The following is a 26,944-nucleotide window of genomic DNA, read 5'->3' on the forward strand; positions in this document are numbered from 1 at the left end:
GGCAAAGAGCCGGGACTCAGGGAGGATCCCCTGCGTATTTGAATGTCGGTCCGCTGCTTCCCCACCCCACCCCGCCCACGCTGTCCCCTCCTCTCTTTTCTGTTCTGCGGAGTCCACACCCCACGCCGCCGAATTCTGACTTTGAACCCTTACCAAAATCCCTGCAAAACAGCATCGCTGTCCCTGGGGAGAGGACCCCACCTTGGACCAACCAAAGTGAGGTCACGTTTTCTGAAGTTACTCCCAGGCGAGTTAGGAGGCATCATCCACTGACCTTGACCCTTCCCCGCGGTCACCTGGGACCCTGGCATTTAAGGTGGGCAGTTTAACGAGGTGATAACGAAGTGAAAATGGCCTGGTAGCCTCTTGAATTTGAAGCCGGATTGAGGCTTTCTTTAGAAAGGGAATTTTATGAATAGGTTACTCCCATGGAACTCTGTTACCAGTAATAACCCCTGAATGTTAATTGGTCATAATTAGCTTGTTAAAAGTCTCCTAGACCCCTCCAAGTTCTAAGAGGACAAGGGAAAGAAAGTTTCTGAGATTTACAACTGAGAGGGAAACATCATATTACTTTCTGCATTAGGTTATACATTAGCATACTTGTTCAAGTGAATTTTCCGCTTTTAACTTTTTAATATCTTTCCAATTCCCAACCAGTCTCTGGAAATTTAAAAAGGGGCGGCAGGAGGATTGGTGATGTGTATGCCACAGATGGCGATGGAAAAGCTGCCCAGAACATGTTGACATTTTAAAAAAAGTTAACATCCCCCCACACTTTAAAACTATGATATTAGGAACAGAGTATAATGGCAAAAGTTACTCGTAGAACATCTGTTCCTTCCAATGGGAGGATTTCTTTCCTGCCAAGAATTTATGAATTTTATATAGGAGCTTGGGTCTGTTTGGGAAAGGGAGAAGGAAGCTGGCCAAAGCAGCCAGCCCCCTCCTCTGCCCGGAATGCGAGGATATTTTGCTCCTGACTTCTAGATGGTTCGTGGGGCTGCTGATGGGGCAAGACTCACCCTTCAGAAGGAGATGGCTGAGGAAAAATCTCAAATAACTGCCATGCCTGGTTTAAAGTACAAAGGAAGGTCAAGGCCATAGGACTTGAAGACAAGATTCCCCTTCACAGGGGGCCTAATCCTTTTTAGAGGAGAAAGGAGAGCTTATAATTGGGATAACATGTAACCAACTGGTATCAGCTCATTCCAAGTGTCCCTTTCATTTTCACATTGGCCAGATAGGAGGCCATTCATTCATCTCAAAAACTGAGTCAGTCCCTTCCTCTGCAGTCAATTGTCTTTTGCTTTTGGTCAGTTGAGCCTGGTGACTGGAAATTTATCTTTCTAAAACCACCAGGGGGTTGCTCAGAAAAGACATCTAGGTGAATAGGACACTAAATGGATTAGCAGTTGAAACATTAATGAGTCTCTTTTGACTCAAAGCAAGTTTATCTCAGTAGATTTCCAGTGGCCTCCTCTTCTGCAACTGAGAGAACCTTCTCTCCTGAGAAGGTACAGGTCCACCGTGGAGATCCACTTTTTACATTCCTAAGTAGGCCATTTTCACTTCTCGATCTTTAAGTGGGATGAATTTTTTTTTTTCTTTTCTACTCAGAGGATTTCAAATGAAACATAAAAAAGAGTCTAATCCATTTAAATATCAAGAATCCAAATTGTTCCTCTTTGACAGTGAGAGAGGAAAAAACCACCAACACGAAGAGTTTAGCACACTTATTCAAGTCAACAGATATTTATTAAACACCTACAACATGCCAGGCATTTCCTTAGAAATTGTCCCGCCCCTCATTCTAGAAGCCAGCTAGACAATAAATGGCTCCAGCATATGTTATATCTCAAGTAATGATAAGGGCCATGAAAAAAAAAAATCAAATATGTGAAAGAAATACAGAATAACAGGGGCAGGGTGGGATGGCTTTTAGTATGGTCAGAGAACACTGCTCCAAGGAACTGACGTTGGAGTGGTCCTTCTAGAATTTTCTCAGTGGAGATGTACCTCCAAACACATAAGCATAGGTCTATTTTACCAAGCTGGGACCCACTATATAGCTTTTCTCCCTGTCTCGTTGACTTCTGAGCATTCTTCTCTGTGTGTAGAATAATATATGGCTCAAGAACATGGGAGCCAGTAGAATCAGGTTTAAATCCCAGCTTCACCGTTCAGTCATTTGATTGTAAGCTCTCTTTGCCTCAGTTTCCTCAACGTTAACACAAGGAGACTAATACTGCCTACCTCATAGGTTCTTGTGGGAACTACAGGAGAAAAATGCGTGTCAAATGCTGAGTGTGGAAACAGCATGTAGTAAAGCTCAATAAATGTTAGCTCTTATTACTGTTTACCAGATAATCTAAATGGAGGGTGGTAGTCTGTTCCGAGGACTTATTAGGACCTACTTAACCACTGCCCTACTGTTGGACACAAAGAGTTGAACACAAACCAAACTCAGATGATGTGAAAGGAAGGAGAAACATAAAACAGTAACCACACAAAATCCAAATGGAGAAAATGCCAAATCAACACATTTTCTAAGACAGACTCCCTTCTGACATCCTTGATGCTGAACCACATCCACACATTAAAAACCTGTCCATTTGCCACCTATGCCTAGGTTAGGGTGCCCTGGGCCTTATCTGTTAATTTATGGTCAATATATGGCCTGCTGTGCAGCCTGAGAATGAGGGCCTGGAAAATCAGGCTGGAATGAGGTTCCGCAGTGACATAACTGTGAGGTACTTAGGCCTTAGCTGCCTCATGTGTGCAAAGGAACCTTCAGGTGACATGTTCTTTGGAACTCCTTCCTTCCAGCTGTCATTTGCTTGTTCCTTGAGTACTAACTAGCTCCCAGACTGTGCTCCTGTGTTCTGAAGAGCCTTCCCTGCTTCCGAGATCTGAAATGGCCCTCTGAGTCATTTGTTCAAGCCCTGTGGCACATACTCAGATCTATTTTAGGTTGAGATCCTGTTTAGGGGAAAAGGGATTATCTTTAGATATTGGGAGCATCAGGAGAATGTCGGCAGAGCACTTTGGAAGATGGCGGAGAAGGAGTGTCTCCCATGGGCCGAGGCTGAGATCGAGGGCTCAGAGCACAGCACACCTCTTCAGCTAACTTCCACATCGCTGTTCTCCACTGAAGGGGGCCTCAGCATGTGTGATCTTCAGCAACGGAGACTTTCTTGGGCTTACCTCTGGCCCAACTATCGAGAGGGCTGCTGCTCTTTATTTAATTACACGTAAAAGTGCTTTGGAATCAGTGAATGAAATATTTGAGAAAAGCAATGGCTTATTTACTCTTGCTGATCTTAGAGAGGCCTTGGGGTGCTGTGATGCAGAAACAGATTGTCCTTTCTTGAGTCATTTTCCAAACTGGATCATAGAGGAATGTGGTGTATTTTTAATAGAATGACAGATAAGATTACTTGTTTCTATTAGCGAGAGGGATGGGTTAGGTCAATTTTGTCCACATAGCTTCCTGTGCACCAAACATATCCCCTGTTTAGATTAAAAAATAAGCACATTCCAAGGAGGTGAAGAGCAGATAATCCTCCAAATGAAATTAGCTTTACTTTATCTGTGAGGCGGTTGTGACATGACAGAAAGAGCCTGGGGTTAGGGGCCAGGTAGACTCGGGTTCTGATCATTAGGGAGGGTGTGACCTTGGGCAAGTCACTTGACTCTTCTGGGCCTCGGTCTTCTCCACTACAAAATGGGTATAATAACAAACTCTTAAACGCCTAGTAAAATTCTGGACACATCGTAGGTGCTCAATGAATGTGAGTGTTTTCCATCCACTTCCAGCGCATTCAACCGACAACTCCAAATCCAGGTACCAGGCACATTCATCCCGACACACAAGACATGTTTTCCTGTGGTCAGTGATGATAGAGAAGCTAGAAACTGAAGGCAACAAACAAACAAATAAATCACGCGTTTTAAACGCCCAATCTAAGAAATTGTGCCTCCTCACGAAGTTTCTATTCTGGGCCTTATGTTGCCAATCTGGGAATATTGTCAAAGCAAATATTAGTTAAAAGTTGTTGACCAAGGGACAGGTAGTTAAATATTGTGTACAGCCGAGGGTAGTGTTATCACAAACCTGAAATAATTTTTCTCAAACCTTTATGTTTAAAGGGAGATGTTGGACAAAAGTATTCGAATGTGTCCTGAGGTGGTCGGTCGGAGGATTTTTTTTCTTGTCAGTTTCTTTTGTAGACCCAGTGTCTGTTTTTAAACAAAGTGCCCATGCATTCCGATTAAGGAAATAAATGAAATGTGTGTGTACCCAAACCTAGGAGTTATTTGTCAGTTCCTAAAGAGATGACTGGATCGGTATTGCTGGAGCCTAAGTAGACTCCACCATTCACGGAGAAAATCAATCTATCACATTCCCCTTAATCAGTGCAAACATTCGGCTGAGCAGTTTTATCAATTTTTTAACATACCGTATTGATTGTATATCAGAAGGAGAAACTGAAAATAAAGAACTCTAAACCTGGAAGAGGTCATGCATTTCCAAATGCAAATTGAGATCCAAACATTAAACAATAGGGATCTTCTAATCCTTTTACAAAGGCCCAAATTGCAAATCAGACTCCCAAGCCAGAGTGGCTTTGCCTAACAAAGTCTTTAATGCAAAGAATCCCTTAGGCAAAGCCTCCTCTGTTTCTACAAGCTTTGGCACCAAAAGAGCCTTACGAAGTCAGTTATGCTCCCTAGCTATGAAGTTAATTGTGCCTGAAACAAAGTCAGGTTGTCCTCCTGGTCTAGATATGCAGTCTCCAAACCATAGAAAGGTGTCTTGGATCGCAGATTAAGTTCCATTTGGCCTGAATCATTAATTCCAGCAGAAGTTTGAAATATTTTGTTGAATAAGGTTGAAACCTTCGTGCCAAACCAGAATAACACGTTTTAACAGGCTTTAACATGCACCTGATAAACAAGTTGGATGTATCTAAAATAATAAGCAGTCAAGAAAATTGTAGGGGAAAAAATGGTATATGTTGCTGTAGTTAACGTGGTTGAGTCTGTCAAAGAACTATACAATCACTTTCTAAGAGAGGCAAACAGTTTCTACTGGCTAGATTGCTGATTTTCATTTAAGTTACACTTTATACCCCTCGTGGAGCCATTGTACCAGGAAAAAATAGCTGCAGACGTGCGTATTTATGTATTCTTCTTGACCCTTGTTTCCCCTACCCTTTGCACAGTGGCTGGTAAAGTAGGTCTTTGAGCAGATTATATATGTTTGAATGGAATTGCATGGGAAGAGAAAGAAGCAGAACGAAGCCTGAATTATATTTTATATTAACACTCTTATGGAATGGCTCCTATGTTCTCCAAAGAAGGGAACAGTGGTGAGTGTTATAGTGCCTGTTTTAGCTGGCTGGTAGCAGAACACTAAAAGAAGCACTGTAGAGAACAGTAAAATGCTTTTTTGGACATCAGCTGACAGGATGTTACATTGAATTTAGAACTGTCCTGTTTTTTAATCCCTCTTTTTTTTTTTGTATATGGAACGCTTCATGAGTTTGCGTGCCATCCTTAGGCATAAGCCATGCTAGTCTCCCCTGTATTGTTCCAATTTTAGTATACGTGCTGCCAAAGTGAGCACTAGCACTTTCCTTTTAAAATCATCCTTTTGGGGGTACCTGGGTGGCTCAGTCGGTTGAGCGTCTGACTCGTCATTTTGGCTCAGGTCATGACCCCAGGGTCTTGGGATCCAGCCAGAGTTGGGCTCTATGCTGAACACGGAGCCTCTTAAGATTCTCTCTCTTCCTCTGCCTCTCTCCCCCTGATCACACTTTCTCTCTCTCTCTCTCTCTCTCGCTCTTAAAAAAAATGAATAAAGAGAAGAGTATAAAAAAATAACTAGAACCATTCTTTTTGTTTTTTAAATTCTTTATTCCCCTCTAAATTTCCCTTGGGTTCTCAGGATATAGCAGTCAGCTGCTGGCCTGCTGAATGAGCTCAAGGTGCTGGTTGGTGTTCTGATCCAGACTTGACGTGACCTTGGGCAAGCCCAGTCTTTTAGGTGGGCCTCCATTTTCTCCTTGAGTTAGATGGTCTTGAAGATACTTTCCTGCTCAGAAAGTCTGTGTAATTTATTTTTATTTATTTATTTATTTATTTGCAAAGTTTATTGTGATATTTATTTCTTTACAAAGTCTATGTAATATTTATCATTTATTTATTTGTTTATTTATTTACAAAGCTTATGTAGTATTTCTTTATTTATTTACAATGTCCATGTATATTTCCTTCCTTCCTTCCTTCCTTCCTTCCTCACTGACAGGGTCTATGTAATGTCACAGCTTTAGAACTTGCAGTCTGTTCCCCATTCCTCTGTGAAGCACTAACGGGGGCTCAAAGGCAGGGGCATTTGTTAACTTCATGTACTGTTTTCTAGATTCAGCTCATTTGGACATGTTCAGAAGTCAGAAAACTACTGTTGTGCAAGCAGCTAGGAGAGTTTCAAACTTGAAGAACCGCAAAGCAGGTGGGTGGTGACTTCACAGCCACAGATGGATGGATGAGCCTTCTTCATTCGGGCAAACTGGCTCACCCAGGATCCTACAGCGTAAAGTGCCTTCGTTAGCTTTTAAAGTGTGATTTTTTTTTTTTTTAAACCTTCATTGTCATCTGTATACAGGACACTTATAATTTTGCCCTTGTAAAGAGGCACAATGGATTATCCAAGGATAAGGATAAAATAGTGCCTTTTGGGGGCCTTTTTCCAAATTCTGACTTCCTGAAGGCCATGCCCAGTGGTCCCCTAACTGCTTCCTGTGGGTCACCTGACATCCATGTGCCTCCCCCAATACACAGCAAACCCTCCAAATGAACAAAATTCTTTCTGAATCAATGCAGAGAATCACCTGGCAAGAAAGCATCCTCTGAAAAGAGATGCTAGGATTTGGGGGTAACTATTCAATAAGTAATTAACTTTACTCCATTAAATGCAGTAACTGTGGGTATTCAAGGGCAAATAAGGGAAGCTTCCAGTGTCTTCCAGGGACTTGTGTCTGTTGGAGGAGCCAGACCCACAAAACCTTGTAGCATGTGAGGATAAGAGTTTAATGAAAGATCTAGATTGACTGAAACGTGGGAGACTTTTAATAAAAACTGGGCTTCGAAGGATATATAGAAGCTTGTCAGGGGAATGTGGGTTTTTCCAGAAGCAGGAGAGACCCACATCTCTAAGCAAAGGTTCAGAGGCTGAAATAGGCATGGTGCATTGAGGGTCAAGAGTAGTTTAGCATGGCTGGTATAATTAAGGATGATTGGATATTTAAGGAGAGAATACTGGACGCTAGGTGGGAGCTACCGTTGAAGGACTGACCATGTTAAATCTTTATCTACTAGGCACTGGGGACCATGGGAAGTTAATGAGTAGGGGAGGGGCTTGACCAGATCTGTTTGATCAGGAGAGCTGTGTGTTGGGCCAGAGCTGGGGATAAAAACAGGAGCTTTTTCTTCCACCTCGAACTGAAAGTGTGGATACACTCATGGCATAGTGACCAGCTCAAAAAACATCTATGGGAAACTCGGGCTTCCCTGTCGGTCTACCTTTAAATAGCACTTCGGTTGGGAGACAGAACTTGGGGGGCTTTTGACTTTTTACCGGCTTTGTTGGAAGGACCTGGATATTAGCAAATCCTTCTGAATTGGTGTGTATCCATTTTGCATGTGACCTTCCCTGCCCAGCAGACTGAAGACAGAAGTCTTAGGAGAAAAATGCGTTGAATGAATGAAAAACAAAAACCAAACACTAACTTGTAAAGGGAAACTCAGTTTCCCGTTCCATAAAATGGGGATGGAGAGGGAGATCCCACCCCTGTCTTCATTGTGAGGATCTGTTACAGTAATGGAGAGTGTAAATGCTTCATAGATCTCACGGCTTTGTGCGCAAGTGAGGTGTTATTATACAAAAGCAAAAAGTGACCAGATCAGAGAAGAGGCACTCTTGTGCTTACTGAAAAAATCCCATCTATCATGCCTAAGAGACTCTGCTTTGTGGTTTACATTGATTCACTAATCTCTCTAGCTTTCAGCGAGTGTATCTAGAGTTCTTTCAGTATCTCTGTAAAGTTATTTTTACCAATTTTAGCTTTTAAGTGGGTATGCAGATACAGCATCTGAGTGTTGTGTGGATATGGCCACCGTTCAGTAACATGTTGATCCAATGCCAGTTAGTACATATTCAAATATTATAGGTGACATAGGTATTATAATCCCCCTCAACGCACCCTGGCCTGGACAGGTTTGATGGTTTGATTTTATATCATTGCCAAACCTCTACCTGAGGCTTCATTTATCTACCTACCTACTACCTACCTACCTGCCTATGTCTCCATAAAGAGCTATTTCTCTTGTCTCTTGCTTTGTTTAGATGATATCATGTACTGTGGACATGAAAAGAAACATAAAAGGATGACAAATGGTCCTCATACTTTTGGGTACCATTATAATTATTGTGTTGTATCAGTGGAAAATGCTCTGCTAGGTATAATCAGATGTCAAAAGGATCCTGGAAATGTGTATTTCCTTTTTGTTATGAAATTACATTTATATTTATTTCCTCCTTTTCCTTTAAGAACAAGTGGAGAAGGACTTGGGAGGGCAGGTTGCAACATGCTGACTCCTCTCGGTGCCGGTGCCGGAGAAGACCGGAGCGATTGGAAAAAGTATTACATCAATGGTATTATGGAAAACAATTAAAAAGGTGGACTCCTAGGGGCGCCTGGGTGCCTCAATCGGTTAAGCATCCGACTTCTGCTCAGGTCATGATATCATGGTTTGTGGGTTCGAGCCCTGCATCGGGCTCTGTGCTGACGGCTTGGAGCCTGGAGCCTGCTTTGGATTCTGTGTCTCACTCTCTCTGCCCCTCCCCTGCTCATGATCTGTTTCTCTCTCTGTCTCAAAAATAAACAAACATTAAAAAGAAAAATTAAAACAAAAAAAAAAAAGGTGGACTCCCAGTGTATGTGATTCCAGAGAAGCAGTTTAATTGATGCTCTAACCCTGTGCACCCTCCTCCTGCCCAACTAAGCTAACTGGCTCTGGTAGCCTAGATATCAGCCTGCAAGATTTTCTGTGTTTAGGCTAACATGACAGCAGTTGGTTTCTTCTGTGTTTTGACTGCAACCCGGGCATTGAAGCTCTTAGGTACCTTCATTAGGATTTAAGAATTTATTAGTTTTTCAGAAGATGGTAAGAAATTTACTCAAGATTTACTTTTTTGTTTTAAGGTAAAGCCTTCCAAAGCTTGTTTGTCTCCAACTTTCATTTTAGTTTCACTTAATAGGAGAAAACTTTCTTTTCATACAGCATTCTGATTGTGAACAGTTGCTCCTTTGCATTTTCACAAGTAGAACACTCCGGGATATGTTCCACAGCATTCATCATGTAGAGCGTTCTTGGTGGTTTTATGTGAAATACTATTGAATGGCTGTGCATGTGAACAATGAATGATAATTTCATAAATGAACTTTAGGAAGCAGACATGGCTTCAGTTTAGCACTATAAAAACATGTCACTATACTCTAGAAGGTGCTAAGAAAATATGAAGAAACGAAACACATAAAATAAAATACATGATAACACGATAGAAGAATGGAATACATAAGCTGAAAAGGTGTGTGGAGGACTGGATGTGTGTGTGCTGGTGTGTGGAAGAGAGCTTCAGAAGCCAGAACATACAATAGAACAGGTGGCTGACATAGGCTGCTGAATTTAGGTACTGCCATATATCAAAATATGACAGGCACCATCACTGCTTGTTTTAAATATTTTCCCTGTGGACTTGCTTCCTTGGCATAAGGACCACCTCCCATGGGCTTTCTTATATGTAAAATTATATGTAAGAAAGGTTAATCTTCAAATATGAAATAACATCGCGTGTTTCTAAAAATTAGAACAGTTTTTGAATGGAAGAAAATTCTTCCCCCGACCACTCTACATGATGAGATGGTGAAGGTTCCTGTTTAACAAACCGAAACAGAATTAATTGTAGGCACTAAGCAGGTTTTCAGGTAGGAAGACTATTTTGCTGGAAAAGACACTTTGCTGGGCGAGAGGTAGACTGAAGAAATCTGTTGATGTGTAGGAAACACTACTGTTTATCTTGTGTGTGTGTGTGTGTGTATATGTGTGTGTGTTGTGTGCACAAGTTAAAATCTAGGACATATAAAATTAAATATCATAGGGAAAAGGTAATAAGTAGGCATCTCGAATGTTAGGTGCTGTTTATTTTACAGTGTAAACGGCTCCATAATGCAGTAATGACAGGACATCTCGGCACTCAGAACGGGATAGGAACAAGAGTGGTTTTAGCTATTTACTCGTGTTGAAAAGTTTTGCCCTGTGACATTTTTGGAAAATCTTCCTTATTTGCTGTCGATACTGAAACTTTTTCAGATTAGAAAAAGTTCATGCAAGTGACGTTTCCCTGCATCAGAAAATTTTTAGTATGCTCGGCTATTTTGAGACGTTTCTTGTGAGGTAACAGGCACTTAGCAAACACGAAGATGGTATCAGCCATTCAGTAAATACTTTTCATACACAACCGCGTGCCAGAAATCTCTGTATGAGAGAAAGGTGGATTACAAGAGCAACCGCCACAATGTAACACACAAGAAAAGGCTTCTTGTTTAAATAGCTTTAACTGATCTTTCAAAAATAAAAGCCTAGGGGCACCTGGGTGGCTCCGTCAGTTGGGCCTCTGACTTCGGCTCAGGTCATGATCTCGCAGTTTGTGAGTTTGAGCCCCGTGTCGGACTCTGTGCTGACAGCTGGGAACCTGCATCAGATTGTGTCTCCCTCTCTCTGCCACTCCTCTCTCTCTCTCTCTCAAAAATAAATAAACATTAAAACTTTTAAAAATAATAAAAAATAAAAATAAAAGCTTAAATATTTGTACCTGCATTCTTAAAAAGCTAGATAGATACATATTTGGAAACTGTAGAAAATCTACATGGAGAAAACCATTATGGATATTTTCGCATTTCCTTCCAGGCCTTCCTCTTAAACTTTGTTGCTTCTCTCTCTCCTTCAATGCACACACACAAACTTATGCAACTGGAATCATACTGTTTATAGTCTTAGATCCTGCTTTTTCCACTTAACATACCATGAGCATTTTTCCATGTCATTAAATATGCTTTGAATATGTTCTTGGCCACATAAAATTCCATCCTAGTGATGCACCTGTTTTCTTTTAAGCTAAGACACATGCCATGTTTTCCAGTCATGCTGGACTCCCAAAAGCCAAGGAAAATACTTTGTGTTGATCCACCATCAGGCTCTTATGAATTTGTTTTCTTCTATTTATAAGATGCACCCACACTTCTGGACACTACGTACAATGGAGAGTTAATAAGCAGTCTAAAGATGCCAGGGAGCTTGTCTGCTTGGGTCACCCTGCATCACCATTACAAATGTACGACGTGTCGACAAGAGTCACAAATGCTCTTTCCAATTTGTGACTGCCACAAATGAAGTTCAAACCTTGCGTGCCCGCCTCAAAAAAGCATCAGTGCCCTTTTAAAGTTGAGTAATTTCGGAAATATGCTCCAAGCTTACAAAAACACCACTTAAAGTTTTGCTCTACACTTAGTTTTGCGAAAGTATGTTTTAATTAACTCTTAGTTCAGTCTGCTGAATCTACAGAGGACTGATGGAGTGTTAAAACTTTCTGCCAGAAAATTTGGTACTAACCTCTTTAGGACTCGAACTAGAATGTATCTGTAACACCCACTAAGCATAAATGAACCCTTTAATCCTCAGGAGGGCACTGTGGAACTACGTTCTTAGGGTTTCTCTGCTGTAGGAAGGTTTCTTTTGTTCCTCAAATTGTTCTGAGGGCGAGGCCGGGCCTCTGAGAAAGATTTTTATATTTTCATTTAATTTTAAAGAGAAACCATAAGGACCTTTTAAAATATGAAACTGGAATGTATGTATTTTATGAATACTTTCCTATTAAACTGAGCATATTGAAGAATAATTGAGCTGGTTTGTACCTGGAAATTCATATTCAGGTAAGGAAATTGCATTCATGTACTTTTCCGTACACTTGGAAAGAGCCACCCAAACCAGGTTTAATTCTATGATCTCCAATATTCAGCTTTAAGCCTTAGACTTTGATAGTACTTACTGTAAACCCAGCCTTAAAAATGTCTTCTTTTAATCTCTGTGGAGGTAAAGTTTGGCCTTTTCACCTGCCCTCCCGACTGTGTTTAAACTGAAATTCCTGTAACATGCTTTTCCAGGGGAAAAACAAAACAAAAACAGTGTTCAGATAAAATATTATAGGTTTATTTAAAACTTAATTCTCACCTTGAGTATGCAAAATACAAACTCCACAAAATGTTCATTTTTTTTTACTTTGTAGTTTACAAATATACAAAATAGAAGTTTGCTTAAATTTATATTACATATTTATTAAGGCAAGGAACTATATAGAAAAAAACATTTGTTCTGCTTAAGGCATACTTGGGAATAAACCATTGTACAAATTATTGCACATCTGAAACCACAGTGCATAACAGACTGTCTGCATAAAAATGTTAAAGTAAACCAGGTGTATTTACCTGACTTAGGTCATAAATGTAGATCGGAAGACAAAAATAGATTTTCCTTGTCAAAGTATGCAGCAGTTTGAGAACTTTGGCTTCCTCATTTGGTACCTTTAGAACCAAGACTCACCAAGCACCATCGTTTAGGTTATTAAAACACATTTTCTGTACCTGAATTTCTTCCTCTTCTTCTAGTATCATAATAATGGCTTTTAGAAGGCAAAGAGAATACAAGGTGATCTTTACACTTATATTGCATCGAACACAATTCAAGGGAATTCTGGTCTTCCCTCCCCCCAACTCATGGATCTAATTTATACCCTGATATCCACACCTTCCAGTCACCCCCTTGGTGTTTTGTAAGTCCGGGAATATTCAAGTTGGACTGAGAATTGGAATGATCGAAGATCCAGTCACAGACCCCATCTGTTCTTTGATTTGTCTTCTGGTTTCCTTGTGTCTCCTGATTATCCATTCACAAGTTGGCTTGTTGGGAACTTGACCATGATTGTAGTGCTCTCCAGCTGGGTTCCTCCCCTCCCCGGGGAAGACAGTGTGAAAAAAGTAAAAAATACTGAATTCTCTTCTTGGCAGTGTGGGTCATATCCACTGTCTTGGGATTTTAAAAGTGCCTCTTCATGTGTAAGGCGAGGTGGTCCGACCTGGAGAAGGCCCGGTCGCACTTCTGGCACTGAAAGGGGCGGTGCCCGGTGTGTTTCCGGTAATGCCTGGTCAGTTCGTCAGAGCGGGCAAATTTCCACCCGCAGCCATCCCAGTCACAGTGGTAAGGCTTCTCACCTGGCAGAGGAAAAGAAACCCATTGAAGCCATTGCTACATCATGCAGAATTGGCTGCTTTAAAAACCGGAGGCCAAATGTTAAACCAACTCCCCAAGCACCCTACTCTGAAAGAAGCCAGGAATGTTTTTAGACCACTTCAAGGCCATGCTAAATTTCAGATCACAAATAGGAATATTAAGCTTCTAAGTATTCCTTTCACCTTTTTTCTGGTGTGTGTGTGGGGGGGGGGGGTGAGGAACAGACATTTAAGCAATGAAAATACACACATACAACGTCAACCTACACTTCTATATTGCTAATGTTTTCATTCTTTTGAGTCAAAGTACCATAGCGGTGGAAGTGAATTTGGAAATGAAATCTGCTGGTTTATCTCCCCTGCCCAAACCAAGCAATTAATATCCTGTCCCACTACAAATGGGTTCGAAGAGCCACAAGCGGCTTTTTCTGCTTCAGAATTTGTTATTTTTTAAGATTTTTTTAACATTTAAATCCAACTTAACACATAGTGTGCATTTCTGTTATTTTAATGACTACTACACCTAACTGACCTTATGTACCTGCGCTTACATAACATGGAATTTCCCTGCACTGACCATCTTAAACTACAATCTTAGTAATCATAACATTCAATTCTTGAAAGTTTCTGAAATAGAATTCTTGAAAGTTCTGAAAATAGAACTTACTTATGAAGAGTAGACCTAAAAATAGCAAAAGAGTGTAAATGTGGGGAGGGAACAACCGGTGAAAATTGTCTAGAAAATTAAAAACTAATAAGACCTATCATTTTTTTTGCACTGCAGGTGTCTTTTAGTTTTTAATTTTTTTTAACGTTTATTTTTGAGAGGGTGCAAGTGGGGTAGCACCAGAGAGAGGGAGACACAGAATCCCAAGCAGGCTCCAGGCTCTGAGCTGACAGCACAGAGCCCGACACGGGGCTCAAACCCACGAACCGGGAGGGGAGATCATGACCTGAAGTCGGACGCTTAAGTGACTGAGCCACCCAGGCGCCCTGATAATTTAGGGTGTTGTTTCTTTTAATCTCTACACTCAGTGTGGGGCCCGAACCCACAACCTCGAGATCAAGAGTTTCATGCACCAGCGACCGAGCCAGTCAGGCACCCCCAAAGTGTAATTTCTTGATTACAAGGGCAATGCTTTGCTCAGACTAGGAGAGGCCCACCTGCAGCCTGGAACCTCCCTCCTGCCTTTCAAAAGCCTAAGAGAACTGCACATTCAAGCACTGATACTATCCATCAAGCAAAAGGCTCTTGGGCAAAAAAGGAGGCGCCAGGTTGCTGTTCTCTCCTGTGATCCAAGAGATGGAGGAGATAGACTGTGCCTCATCCCAAGGGAGGCCCTGAGAAGTGTCCACAGTTCGCCAGTGGGGCTGGACACCACCCTCCCTCCTTTCAGCAGATTCTATTCTCCTACCTGTGTGGGTTCGCAGGTGTGCCTTGAGATGAGAACTCTTCGTGTAGGTTTTGCCGCAGCCCGCATAGTCACAAGTGTGAGTGGCTGTCCTTTTCCGCGGCCACGACCTTCTCCCCCTCTTTGGTTTCTGCTCCTCCGGCATGCAGGAACCAGGTGGCATGAGCTCTAGGGGTGAAGAAGGTGGGGTCAGCATCATCCCCTGAGCCCGGGAGGGCGGGCACTCGCAGGGCTCCCCAGCCCAAACTATGAATCCCCGGGACTGACCTTGGTAATGGAGCGGTGGCACCTGTGGCTGCATCTGGTCAGGCAAAAAGGGTGGGTAGTTGGGCCCAGGGTGGGGATGGAAACCCGGGGGGAGCGGTAGGGCAGGATGACAGTCCCTGCTGCTCAGCAGTTCCTCGGCACCCAGGGTCGGGGTAGTCCTGCTGGGGAGCTGCCGCCCCAGGGGGAAGTCGTGGGCTGGTGGCCGGTGGCCATTGCTGAGAGGGGGTCCAGTGCCCATGTGGGCCTCTAGGGGCCGACCGACGGTGCATGAGGAGACCGCCTCCTGCTTGATCTTGGGGCACATGCGCGGTGGCCCGCCACTGTAGGGCGCCACTACGACCGGGTGGCTGCCGTCCGGACTGCCTTTGCTAACACTGATGACCGACGGGCTGCCGTACTCGCTGCCAGGGGCACTCAGCGACGCCTTCAACACAAACTTGCCCATCAGCCCGCCACCTGGCGGCTGCGGCTGCTGCGGCGGAATATACACTGGGTCCAATTCAGGCCGAAGGAGCTCGGCCACGAAGCCGCCCGAGGGGCTCACGTCGTTGATGTCCGCCAGGTTGAAGGGAGCTGTGGGAGGAGGCACAGATTCCCGGCCATAGAGGAGGCCGCCGCCCGTGCTGCCTGGCGCCACGCCCGGGTCGCCTCCGGCCCGGATCGGATAGCTGAAGCTGCAGGTGGAGGGCGCACTGGCAGGACCGCTGCTCGACGGCGAGGACGAGGATGAGGCTGATGCCGACGAGGACACGGTGGCGGCCACTGACTCCTGATGGGACAGTGAGTTGGAGAGGATAAAGTCCAGGTCCAGGAGATCGTTGAACTCCTCCGTCTCCCTCCGGGGTAGGAGAGCTGGGTTGTTGCCGCCGCAAGCCGCACCGACTCCGCCACTTTCCAGGTCGGTGGCCACGGTCGCCGCCGCCAGGTCGTAGGGGCGGCCGGGAAGCACGGGGGGAAGTCGCTTCATGTGGGAGAGCTCCTCCCGCCAGCGCTGCAGGAACAGGAGGGGAGAGAGACCGTCGGTGTTGGTCCCCTGCTGCTACACTACATACTGGCGGGCCGGCCACGCCGATACCGCCCAGGCACCGGGACTGGGCAGGCACGAAGCGCCCGGGGCCTCCGGGCGTTAGCGCGGCAATCTCGGCCCACGGCCGGGCCCGAGGAGAGGCGGTGCGTCGGTTTGGAAGATGTTATGTCGTGTCTGCCCGATTGCGTGTGAGCAAGCGCTGTGGCTCGGCAGCCCGGGTCCTGCCCCAGCCAGATCCCGGGGACGCTCCCGCCAACCCTGGAATTGGGGCACTGAGGATCTCCCTGTGCGCACCCGCCACGGGTACGCCTACGCGCCAAGCTCACTGGGGCCCAGCCAGTGTCTAGGGACACAGCCACCTCCCGCCGGTGGCCCTCGCGCCAGCTCTGCCGCCTGCGCGCTAGGGGACGTATGCGGACCTGGGGTGCGCCCCCGGCGGCTCCGCAGTGTAGGGACCACACGCATCTACAACTGAGCCAAGGACGCTGAAGCCATCCTAGGAAGACTGCGGGGCCGGTGCGGTGGCCTCTCCTTCCATTCGCCGGGTGGTTCTCGGTGATCCCTGGGCTCCACCCGTCCCCACCCTACCCACAGAAGCCCACCGGACGATCCCGACCTTTCGAGGCAATACTCACGTTATTCGGGGCACCTGCTGGACGCAGTGTCTTCTCCCTTCCCGCCGGGCCGGACGCGAACGTGGAGAAGGACGGGAGTAGTGCGTCGCTGACAGCCATGTCAGACTCACCAGGTGGCTGCCTGAGGGCCGGGTGGGGCGCAGAGGCAGGAGTCAGGGGGGCCACTCGCGACCGCCGCTCGGGCGCGTCCCACCGGCTTCCGGCCTTCACCCCTCCCTGCGCCCCGCGCTGCACCTACCTCATTAATGTGGGGGCCCAGAAGGTCCTCGGGAGCCCGAAGCAGTGGGGGTACACTAGCCCCAAAGTCAACGAAGAGGGGGTGGGGGGGAAAGACTTAGAATCGAAGCAAAAACCAAAAACCTCAAATTGCCCGAGATCCTTCTTCTTTGGATTAAATATAAATGGGAGATGCCTTTTTAAAAAAGTTCCTTTGTATACAAAAGTTCTTAGAAAAGTTGTAAACTCCTAAAAAAAAGACAATCAGCAAGGCGAGTAAGTCCGGTAGCCGCGCTGCGCTCTCTTCGATTCAGCAGTGTCCTCCACCACTGTCGCAGTCGCCGCGGCTGTTGCCGTGGGCGCTGGGGCTGTGGCCGGGGTGGCGGGCGGGCGGTGCCGCCAGGTGAGACTGGCCGCGGTGGCGCGGATCTGCGGACTGGGCGGCGGCGCAGGGCGCGGAGTCCAGGGGGCTGCGCGGGGCGCGCGCGGCCATGGGCGCTGGCCGCGGGCGGGTGGGTGGCTGGGTGGGGGGCCGGAGGGGCGGGGAGGGGCACTTGGCGGCTCCCGGTGCCGCCGCCGCCCGCCACCGCCTCTGCTCCCCGCGCGCCCGCAGCCGCGCTCGCTCTCTCGGGCCGGGGAACTGCCGGCGGCCGGCGCGCGCTCCTTACTTAACTTCTCGGCTCCCGCCCTACCCCCGCCTCCTACCCGCCGTACGCCACAGCCGGCCGCCAGGCCCCGCCCCCTCCCTTTCTTCTCCCCTCCCTCCTGCGGCCCCCCCCGCGAGTTGCCATGGCAGCTAAATAAACAAACTCGGCGCACGTGGGGGCGGGGGGGAAGGAGGGGCGCGGGCGGGGCCCGGCGGAGCAGTGACGCCAGCTCGGCAGCTGGCGGGCAGGAGCCGTGCTGACGCCGGCGGCGGCGGCGGCGTCGGCGGCGGCCCGGGCGCAGGGCGCTGGGCACCCGGCGCAAGTCAGGTCGCCGCGCGACTAGGGCAGTCCGCGTCGCCATGGTCTTTTCCCGAGTTCGAAGCCCGTGGCTGAGGAGTCTGGTAGGGGCTGAGGGGTTGGAACAGCGCCCCCACCCCCGCTCCGGTCCGCGCTCGCCGCGCAGTCTGCGCGCTAGAGAAAAGCGCGATTATCCGCGTGACTCATCCAGCCCTCCGTCCCTTCCCTGCGCACGCAGCAGCCGGGCGCTGGTCCCGGAGCTCCAGTGCGGTCTTTTGGCCTGACCTCGCGAGGTTCCTCGCGGGCTCTCCTGCCGGTGGGGTGGGGTGGGGTGGGGTGGGGTGGGGTGGGATGGGGGTGGGAGGCGAGGGGAGGTGGGTACCCAGAACTATGGCGGGACTGGGAGCTTGAGAGGGCCAGGGTGGTGCTTCTCGCCTGGAAAAGGCTGAAAGAGGCCGCAGCGGGAAACAGGCGATAATGGTTTTGATATTTAAGGGAGCAAGGAAGGGAGTGAAAGGGCTCAAGACTTTGGGGGGGGGGGGGCGGTGGGTGGGCAGAGGGCCTGTGAAGCGCGGAGACACCTTTCAACCAGGGGATCTCAAAGCACTTTACAAGCCACGCACCCTCCTTTCCACTTTATGGATGAGCAAACTGAGTCATAAAGAGGTGAAATGGCGAGGTAAAGGTCAGACGGCAGCTCGCTCCCTTGGCTCAGGCTCTGAGCGGTCAAGCCCACCGAAAGGAACTTAGCTGGGAAAGTGGACACGTGCCAGGAAGTGGAGCGGTGCGGTGGGACCCCGGTTCCCGAAAAGGGCACGAGGAGCTCGCGGCAGCCGTTCCTGCCCACCGGGAAGAGAAGAGGAAACGGCGATCGTTATTTCAGCCTTATAACTTTGCCTTCCCACCCCCACACTCCCCTAAGTTTGTGATCAGTAATTTTCCAGCCGGGAAATGTTTTCGCCCTCATCTCTGCAAACAGTGGCTTTTTTTTTTCTTCCCCAAACGTGAGTGTGGTGCTCGGTATCGCCTGCTGAACGTAGGCTTGCGAGGTGTTTGGTTTGGATTGAGCCGCGCAGAGCCGATCTCAACCCGCCCTCTCCACGGAGCCTCCTCACCAGTAAACGCTGTCGATCCCAGGAAAGACAAGGGGAGGAGGAGGACTGGGAAAAGTGTCAAAGCCCCAGAACAGGGCAGAGTGTGCGCTCACTCTCACCCTCACCGAGCTCCAGTTGCTTCATATTTTAAGTCGTTGTCACCTGTTTGTTTGAGTTCTGCGATTCTGGTACCTATTAGGTTTCCAAAGAATATTTGTTATCCCTGATTTTTCCACTTCTTGCCGACCACAGAAGCATTCTTGGAATGCATCTCATCTGAATGAATCCACTCGGCCCTCTCTGCCAACGACAGGAATCCCTCTAGGTCCAGTGGGTTGGACGCATTTGAAGATGACTTCCATCCTTTGGCCAACTCCCGCAGCTGGGGAGAAGGGCATGCTTTGGCAGGGAAAGCCCGACCCTCCCGTGGCTTGGAAGGGTTCAATCTCACCCCATAGGAAAAAGCCAGTTACTTTAACTCTGAAAACATTGCCCTTTTCAAACGGAGGAACCAAGAAAAGAAGACACCTGCTACCCCTCCCCCCACTCCTTTCCTTTGGATGGCAACAATTTCTTGGAATGCTAGAACTCCAGGATTGAATGGAAAAGTTACCCACTTTTCTATCAAGGCCTAGGTTTCTAAACTCCAATGAACTTAGATGAACCCTTGATCGCATGTAAACATGTAAATCAAGGACTTGATAGCCGGCTAACTTAGTTGCCGGTGCGGGAAGTTTTTTCTACTTTGCTCTCATTTATCTAAAGCAGTAACCTTTCCCCTTCAGCAAGAGCAACTACCATAATGAAAAAACAATATGGCACAGGTGAACTGGAAACATACTATTATTACATCATATAATCAAGACAGGATTCTGAAACTCAGTTAAAAAGATGAACTTGTGGGGCACCTGGGTGGCTCAGTGGGTTAAGCCTCTGACTTCAGCTCAGGTCATGATCTCATAGTTTGAAAGTTGGAGCCCGTGTCGGGCTCTGTGCTGACAGCTGGGAGCCTGGAGCCTGCTTCAGATTCTGTGTCTCCCTTTCTCTCTGCCCCTCCCCTGCTTGTTCTCTGTCTCTGTCTCTTTCAAAAATAAATAAACATTAAAAAAATTTTTTGAATGAACTTATAGTTTCCAAACAGCCTTCAGGAGGTTAGGTAAAGCCAGTGCCTCTTTGTGGCAGGCAACTATCTGGTTATTCCAATGATTGCATCATAAAGGGAAATCTCTGTATTTGCCATGGATTTCTAAAAGTGGTAAGGAACTCGGGGCACCTGGGTGGCTCAGTCAGTTAAGCATCCCACTTCGGCTCAGGTCATGATCTCGAGGTTTGTGAGTTCGAGCCCTGTATTGGGCTCTGTGCTGACAGCTCTGAGCCTGGAGCCTGCTTTGGATTCTGTGTCTCCGTCTCTCTCTGCCTCTCCCCTGCTTGTGCTGTGTCTCTGTCTCTCTTTCTCAAAAATAAATAAACATTAAAAATTTTTTTAAAAAAGTGGTAAAGAACTTCCAAGTTTACACCTCATCTCCTTTCAAGGCAGGTGCCTGGTGTGGCAACAGGGTTATGACCCTCCCTCTTTTCAGAACAGGTAGGTCCAGAAGAGTTAAATCCCTGCCCTGTATAATTTATAAACATGAGGCTGAGTAAACCTTTGATGACTAAATTGCACTCTAAATAATAATAATAGAAGACACCCTTTAAAGAAGAATTACATACTTACTGGTGACTTTATTTCAGCAAACTGATATTACAAGTTTTGTGGTATGGAAGTTAATTATTAATGTCCTTGGAGTTATAAAATAGACTTTTTTTTTTTTTCCAGCACAAACTGCATTCATTGGCAGAAGATGCGATGGAAGCCATCAGTGTTAGGGGGTTGATGACATAGAACTTTGACAGAGTGTGTGTGATAGATCGAAGAGGCTCAACATGTTTCAAATGAAGGACTCTGCACCCAGAAGTGAGCACCAGATTTGGGCAGATACTGGCTGCACCCTGGCCTGCGGTGTCTGTAAAACTGCCACAAAACTCAGGAAAAGCTGCTTTTTCCAAAAGAGAAAGCAAGAGATGATTTTAAGTATCCAAATTGCTTTGAAATGAAGTCTGTACTGATAACTGAGAGAAGAGGGGCTTATAGGTTTCACGGGGTCGCAAAGGTTTTCGTAGCCTCCGCTTTCATCTGCTTGGAAACGCCAGCCTGTTTTTCACCTCGGTCGTGTGTGGAGGTTAAGAAAGTGGGTGTTAGTGCTCAGTCTCCTGGGTTTGTGTTTTGACTCTGCTGTTCTTAGCCGGGCAGGTTATTTGACCTCACTTTACCTGTTTCTTCTTTAAAATGGGGATAGTCACGGTACCTGCCTGTTAAATTGATGAGGATTACAAGTGGAATTATCCAGATAAGGTATTTATCATAGGCCTCGGGATTATGCATGATATGTCTGACCATCACCAGTATTTTCCAGGGCACCATAGACTTCACGAGGACAGGAGCTATTGCCTTCCTCACTGCTGTAACCCCAAGTCCTAGTACAGTGCCTGCCTGGTACACAGTAATGCTCTGTGTTTGTTGAGTAAATGAATAATGTACTTCAGCAGGAAGGTGGTCTTTCCTTTTCAGCTCCCCATTGGAGGTGCATTAGTCCCGTTTTTTTGGTCAAGAGCTTCAATCCACCCAGACCCTGACCCTAATTTTTCCTCCCTTGTTTGATCGTTCGCACCCGGCTTCCCAAGATAGAAACCTAGATTCCCCTCAATTCTTCCCTTATTTTCTTGGGCCTGGGCATTTAGGCATCCACAGAGCTCAGCCATTTCCATTCCTAAGTGTCTCCACTACTTCTGCGAGAGTTGAGCTGCCTTGGCTCTTCTCATTTATAGCTTTTAGTTATTGCTGTGGCTTCCAAACTGTTGTGTTCCTCCTCCTCTTTCTCTGCCGCCTCCCCCATAGTCCCACTGGAATTTCCCTGCTAGATACGATCCATTTTTGCTCACAAATCACTTCTTAGCCTAACGGACGACACTCTTCCTACTATGGCCCTTGAAAACTTTGCAGGATCATCTCTAGAGACTGACCCCACCCTCCCTAAGCTTTAACTGGATGTTCTCTCAAGTCTGAATACATGAGTGTGTGTGTGTGTGTATGTGTGTTTCCATTGGCTAGTCGAAATACTTTTTCTCTCCTTGGAGCCCTCATCTTCCTCAAGCTTCAGAGCCCCGTAGTCTGTTAGTCCTCCTCATCAAGGCTAGTGCTCTTCCCTCTGAGCTCCAATAAAGCTGTGTGGTGACTGCTGTGGCATCTACCCAGTGGACTCTCTGATCTGGCTACTTGTTTGTGGCTCCTGTTCCACTGTGGCATCCTTTAGGACAAATGCCCAAGGAGTATGCATTTTAGGAAGAAGGGAGCAAAGCTGCTTTGGTAAGGCGACTCATCTGGAAGCCCTGCTCTTTCCTATCTTGCCAACAACATTTCTTCTGCTTCAGAGATCACTGGCTCGGTTCTCTGTTTTCCAATCCCTATCTTCCCTCCACCGGCTTCTTTTCTTTCATTGAAAAGTGCTATGGGAGCTCCTGGGTGGCTCATTGGGTCGGCTCAGTTCCTGATCTCACCTTCGAGGGTTCGAGCCCCACATCAGGCTCTGTGATGACAGCTCGGAGCCAGGAACCTGCTTCGGATTCTGTGTCTCCCTCTCTGTCTCTGCCCCTCCCCTGCTCACGCTCTGTCTCTGTGTCTCTCAAAAATAAAATAGAACATTAAAAGAAAAGAAAAAAGAAAAGTGCTATGAAGGAGACAGAAAATAAAGTCCTTCATAACTCTGCCCTCACAAAACAAACAGTGAGAGAACAGCCCTGGCCAAGGCATTGTAATAAAACAAACTAGAAAACACAAACAAAAATAACCAAAAGCCAAACCAAAACCAAATGGAGAACGAATCACCTCTTTTCTGTAGCCAAATCCATTGCCTTTCAAAACCCGAACATTGGGTATTGAAGTTTTTAGAGCAGAGAATGAGTCACAGACACTTAAAAATCAATTCTGAGAAACTGAAAATCTTTCTCATGAACCTTTAAGTTTGATCACTTAACTTACATTTGCAGCCCCCCAATTTTAAGTGATATACCTTCTTTAAGACATTTAAAAAAATTCTAAACTTTAAACATGTTCAAAAAGAAATTCTAAACCTTAAAGATGTCTGAACTGCCAGCATTTGTTAAATTCGACTTTTCAGTGTTTTCATCTTGTTCTGAGATGTTAAGAAGATACAAAAATAAACCAAAAAATCCCCCTCTTTTTAGGTTGTTTCTGTTTAAGTACAGAGTAATATCTTTTAAGAGTAGGATACATAGTAGTAACATTTCTCTTAACAAAAAAATTAGGGTCTAACATCTTTTACCATCTTCACTTAGCGTGATTGTTTTTAAGGCCACAAGGAGAATCTTATGATACTACGTGCATAAAATTAGCATTTAAAAGTAAAAGAACTAGCAAAACAAAAGCAAAACAAGGCAAATCAACAGAAAAAAAAAAAAACCTATTGCTGGAATTTTCTCCTTGACTTGGTCCACCAAATTTCCCTGGCTTGTTAAACTCTTTCCTGGGGAGAATTAGCATTGAAAGAAATAAGACATATTCTCAGATTCTATTTTCTTAATTTGAAAGCCTCAATACTTCAGATCCTTAGTGTAGGACAATGTTGTTTTTCTGAAGAAAACATGGTTCCATGGTTTAAATCAGAATGGAGGTAAAAATTTTGCATTATGGAAAGTGTAGGGATTTTGAGGGTTCAAAAGTGAATGCTTCACACCCTGAGAAGTGCAAACAAGAAACAAACAATTCTGTGTTTAATTTTCTTTTCAGTTTGTGGGCCGGACAAGAGGATAGGTTATTTTTGCCAATTTGACATTATGTACTTTGAGCCAAGGAAATGATTTTTGAAAAAATAATAATAACAATGCATTTGATTACCCTGCGGTTGACTTTTTTTCCACAAACATTGTGTTTGTTAATCAATTTTAATGTACTGGCTGGTGGGGATAGTGCTAGGAAGATGGCCAGTGCCAATGCTAAAGAAAAAAAAAAGACCAAAATTAATTTCTGGCAGCACTAAATATCTCATTGTGCTTGATGCATTTTTCAAAGTCTGATAACTCAAATGTAGACACATGCTCTCATGTCAAGGGACGACCAGAAGCTTTTTTGAAAGAGGAAACCCTAGAATAGTTACCTAACCTTAGAGGAATTCCCAGCATTTTAATAGAGATTCAAGAAGGTAATCTATTCAGACTGCCTTCAGTCTATGTTGTCAGTTACTGATGAATTTTTCTGGTTGCTACATTTACCCGACAAAGCTCTCAGAGCCAAGTGTTTATGGGAAACACTGAACTGTTGAATTTCGATGTTCTGTGTTTCATTCAGCAAACTAGGTTTTCCATTAAAATAACGAGTCAATTGAGCTTCTTTAGGGACTAGCCACTATCTCTGGGTTATCTGGGTGCAGATTACAGTGTCATTATCTGAGTTGCATTCTCTGTGCCTCCTTCTTGCTGTAAGTCAGTGAAGGAGGGCAGAATTTACAGTGTGACGGGAGAGGAAGGAAGGGCTTGAATTGCAAGTGGGAAGTGTAGCTACTCTAGGAGAGATGGCTGGGGCTGCCACCCAAGAATTTGGATTCCAGACCTCTTACTGCCCATGACCTTGGGCAAGTTGTGCCATGCAGCGACACTCTACTTTCCTTGTCTGTAAAATGGGGCTATGAAAGTACCTGCCTCACAAAGCCATTGGGAGGATTCAGTGAGATGTTGGTTGCGAAGGCTGTCGTGAATGTTTGTTTTTCCCCTCTGGCAACAAAACCTGACAGAGTTCTCCCAATTCGATGAACTTGAAATCGGTTCTGCGATACCTACCACTAGCAGATGATGTGGTATCTTGGTTTGAAAACTCAAGTGCTGGGGCACCAGGCTGCCTCAGTGGGTGCAGCGTGCAACTCTTGACCTCAGGGTCGTGAGTTTGAGCCCCTCGCTGGGCATAGAGATTACTTAAAAATAAAAAAGGAAACTAAAATGCTTTTTCATGGTTTCTTATTTCCCTCCAAATATTCCAGCATCACCACAGATGCAACAACTAAGGACCATCCTCACCTGAAACCTCACAAAGACGCTGTTTTGAGTAGGGCCATGTATAAATTAACACGAGTTCACATCATGCCTTACAATGGGCTCTTTTGCTCTTGTCGAATCTAGAAAGACAGTGACTGTTGACCCTTCATAAGCCAGTCAAGAGCTAGATTGGACAGAGGGAGTGTCAAGGTGAAGTTCGTAATTGATTCTAAGGTTGATAAGGTTGGCAAAAAAATTTTTTTTAATGTTTGTTTATTTTTGAGAGAGAAGGCTAGCAAGCAGGGGAGGGGCAGAGAGGGAGAGAGAGAGAGAATCTCAGGCAGGCTCCCCATTGTCAGTGCGGAGCCCGATGTGGGGATCGATCTCACAAACCATGACATCATGACCTGAGCTGAAAGCAAGAGCCAGACGCTTAACTGACTGCACCACCCAGGCACCCCCCGTGTTGGCAAAACTCTAACCTTGTTCCTGGAGGAGTACTAGAAAGATTTGCTGTGTTCTCCCTTCAAGGTTCGGAGGGCGTAGCCACTTTCAAATTAATAACATCATGACTATGAGACACTGTACCAAGTACTGTGCTGAGCCCTTTATATGCAGCAAGTCGTGTCCCCTTCAGACCACCCCTGTGATGTTGGTGATGCCACTGGTACCCAGGTCTGTAGGCTTGCAGGGGCGAGGGCCCAGCCTGACTTACTCTAATTTTAGAACATAATGCAGCTTACTGGCACGTAATAGGTGCTCAGTACATATGTGCTTAATAAGTGAACCCCAGTTTTCAATTTTGGAAAGTGCCGTATAGAGTGGTTCAGTGACTGGAGATAGTCAGTGCTCTTAGAGCCCACACAGGGAGGGAGGTCTGTGGCATCAGGACCCTGCATGCAGTCTGTCCCTTAGTCATCCTTGTTTGTTCCTGTCTTCAGCTGTGTGGAGCTTCCCTGAATCCAGAGTCTTTACCTCTCCAGAGAGTAAACCCCTAATCTTCTGCCCGAGTTGGGGGAAAAGCAGTTACCCCGTCGCACGGGGTTAGGGAGGAATCTTAGGGCCTAACTGTTTGGATAGATGGAAGGATGGGTGGATGGATGGATTTTCCAACTGCTGCTTATTATATTGGCTTTCAGGCAATAATTCTGCTTTTATTCCCATATGCACTTTACTTTCTGAGTAACTTGGTGTCTCTGCTTCCTGAGCCTTCCAAGGTTCTTGTGCCTTGAAATCAGTCTGCTTTATTTTTCACTTTCTCTGATCTAAATTTGTGGCCATTTGGCCATTTGCCTCTCAGTTCCCACTCTCTGTCGTGGTTGATTTTGTCTTTTCAATCCCTTTACTGTCTCTGAATGGGGTTTTGGAAAGAGTGTCAGAAAACATGTTTAATGCACCATGCTTAACCAAAAATCCCTTCCTCCTATTATTTTACTTTTTAAAGTTACTTTTTTTTTTCTGATTTCAAAAACGAATGCTTCCTATTTTTTAAAAAAAGTCAATAAATGTGTGTTTCAAGTAAAAAGGAATCCACATCCTACCAATCCAGATATGACTATGATTACCAGTTTGTTGTATACATTTTCAGAATTTTTATGTATATATAAAAATACTAAAATTTATTTTTCAAACATGGCTTATCATTTGCACACCGCTTTGTAAATTTGCTTTTATTTTCACTGAGCAATATACCATAGATATCTATTCATGTTAATACATAAATATATCTTACACTTTTATTTTTTTTATTTTTTTTAATTAAAAAAAAATTTTTTTTAATGTTTATTTATTTCTGAGACAGAGAGAGACAGAGCATGAGTCGGGGAGGGGCAGAGAGAGGGAGACACAGAATCCGA

At 45.5% G+C, this 26,944-nt stretch overlaps 1 protein-coding gene and 1 non-coding gene across 3 annotated transcripts; both read right to left on the reverse strand.

The window, feature by feature from the left end:
• Positions 1–5,525: 5,525 nt before the first annotated feature.
• LOC122475485 lies at positions 5,526–5,632 on the reverse strand. Its single transcript, XR_006295185.1, has one exon. It is a non-coding gene; the product is annotated as a U6 spliceosomal RNA (small nuclear RNA).
• Positions 5,633–12,311: 6,679 nt separating this feature from the next.
• Positions 12,312–17,606, reverse strand: KLF4 (Kruppel like factor 4). 2 transcript variants are annotated; one of them, XM_043565081.1, is made up of 5 exons: positions 16,989–17,606; positions 16,751–16,871; positions 15,089–16,079; positions 14,825–14,989; positions 12,312–13,391 (listed from the first exon to the last, which is right to left on the reverse strand). In XM_043565081.1, the coding sequence occupies exons 1-5, from the start codon at positions 16,991–16,993 to the stop codon at positions 13,216–13,218; spliced, it is 1,458 nt and encodes a 485-aa protein (XP_043421016.1). In that variant the 5' UTR covers positions 16,994–17,606; the 3' UTR covers positions 12,312–13,215. The 2 variants fall into 2 exon arrangements, with proteins under 2 accessions (XP_043421016.1, XP_043421015.1); XM_043565080.1 differs by having other exon boundaries at positions 14,825–16,079; positions 16,989–17,603.
• Positions 17,607–26,944: the final 9,338 nt, after the last annotated feature.

The sequence above is a fragment of the Prionailurus bengalensis genome, chromosome D4, assembly GCF_016509475.1.
Source record: "Prionailurus bengalensis isolate Pbe53 chromosome D4, Fcat_Pben_1.1_paternal_pri, whole genome shotgun sequence".
In the NCBI taxonomy this organism is placed as follows: domain Eukaryota; kingdom Metazoa; phylum Chordata; class Mammalia; order Carnivora; family Felidae; genus Prionailurus; species Prionailurus bengalensis.

Coding starts and splice junctions, on each gene's coding strand:
- KLF4 (XM_043565080.1), bottom strand. Junction 16,080..16,750: donor CAGCAGGTGCCCCGAATAAC/GTGAGTATTGCC, acceptor CTGTTCCTGCAG/CGCTGGCGGGAGGAGCTCTC. Junction 13,392..14,824: donor ACACCTGCGAACCCACACAG/GTAGGAGAATAG, acceptor TTCCTCTGCCAG/GTGAGAAGCCTTACCACTGT.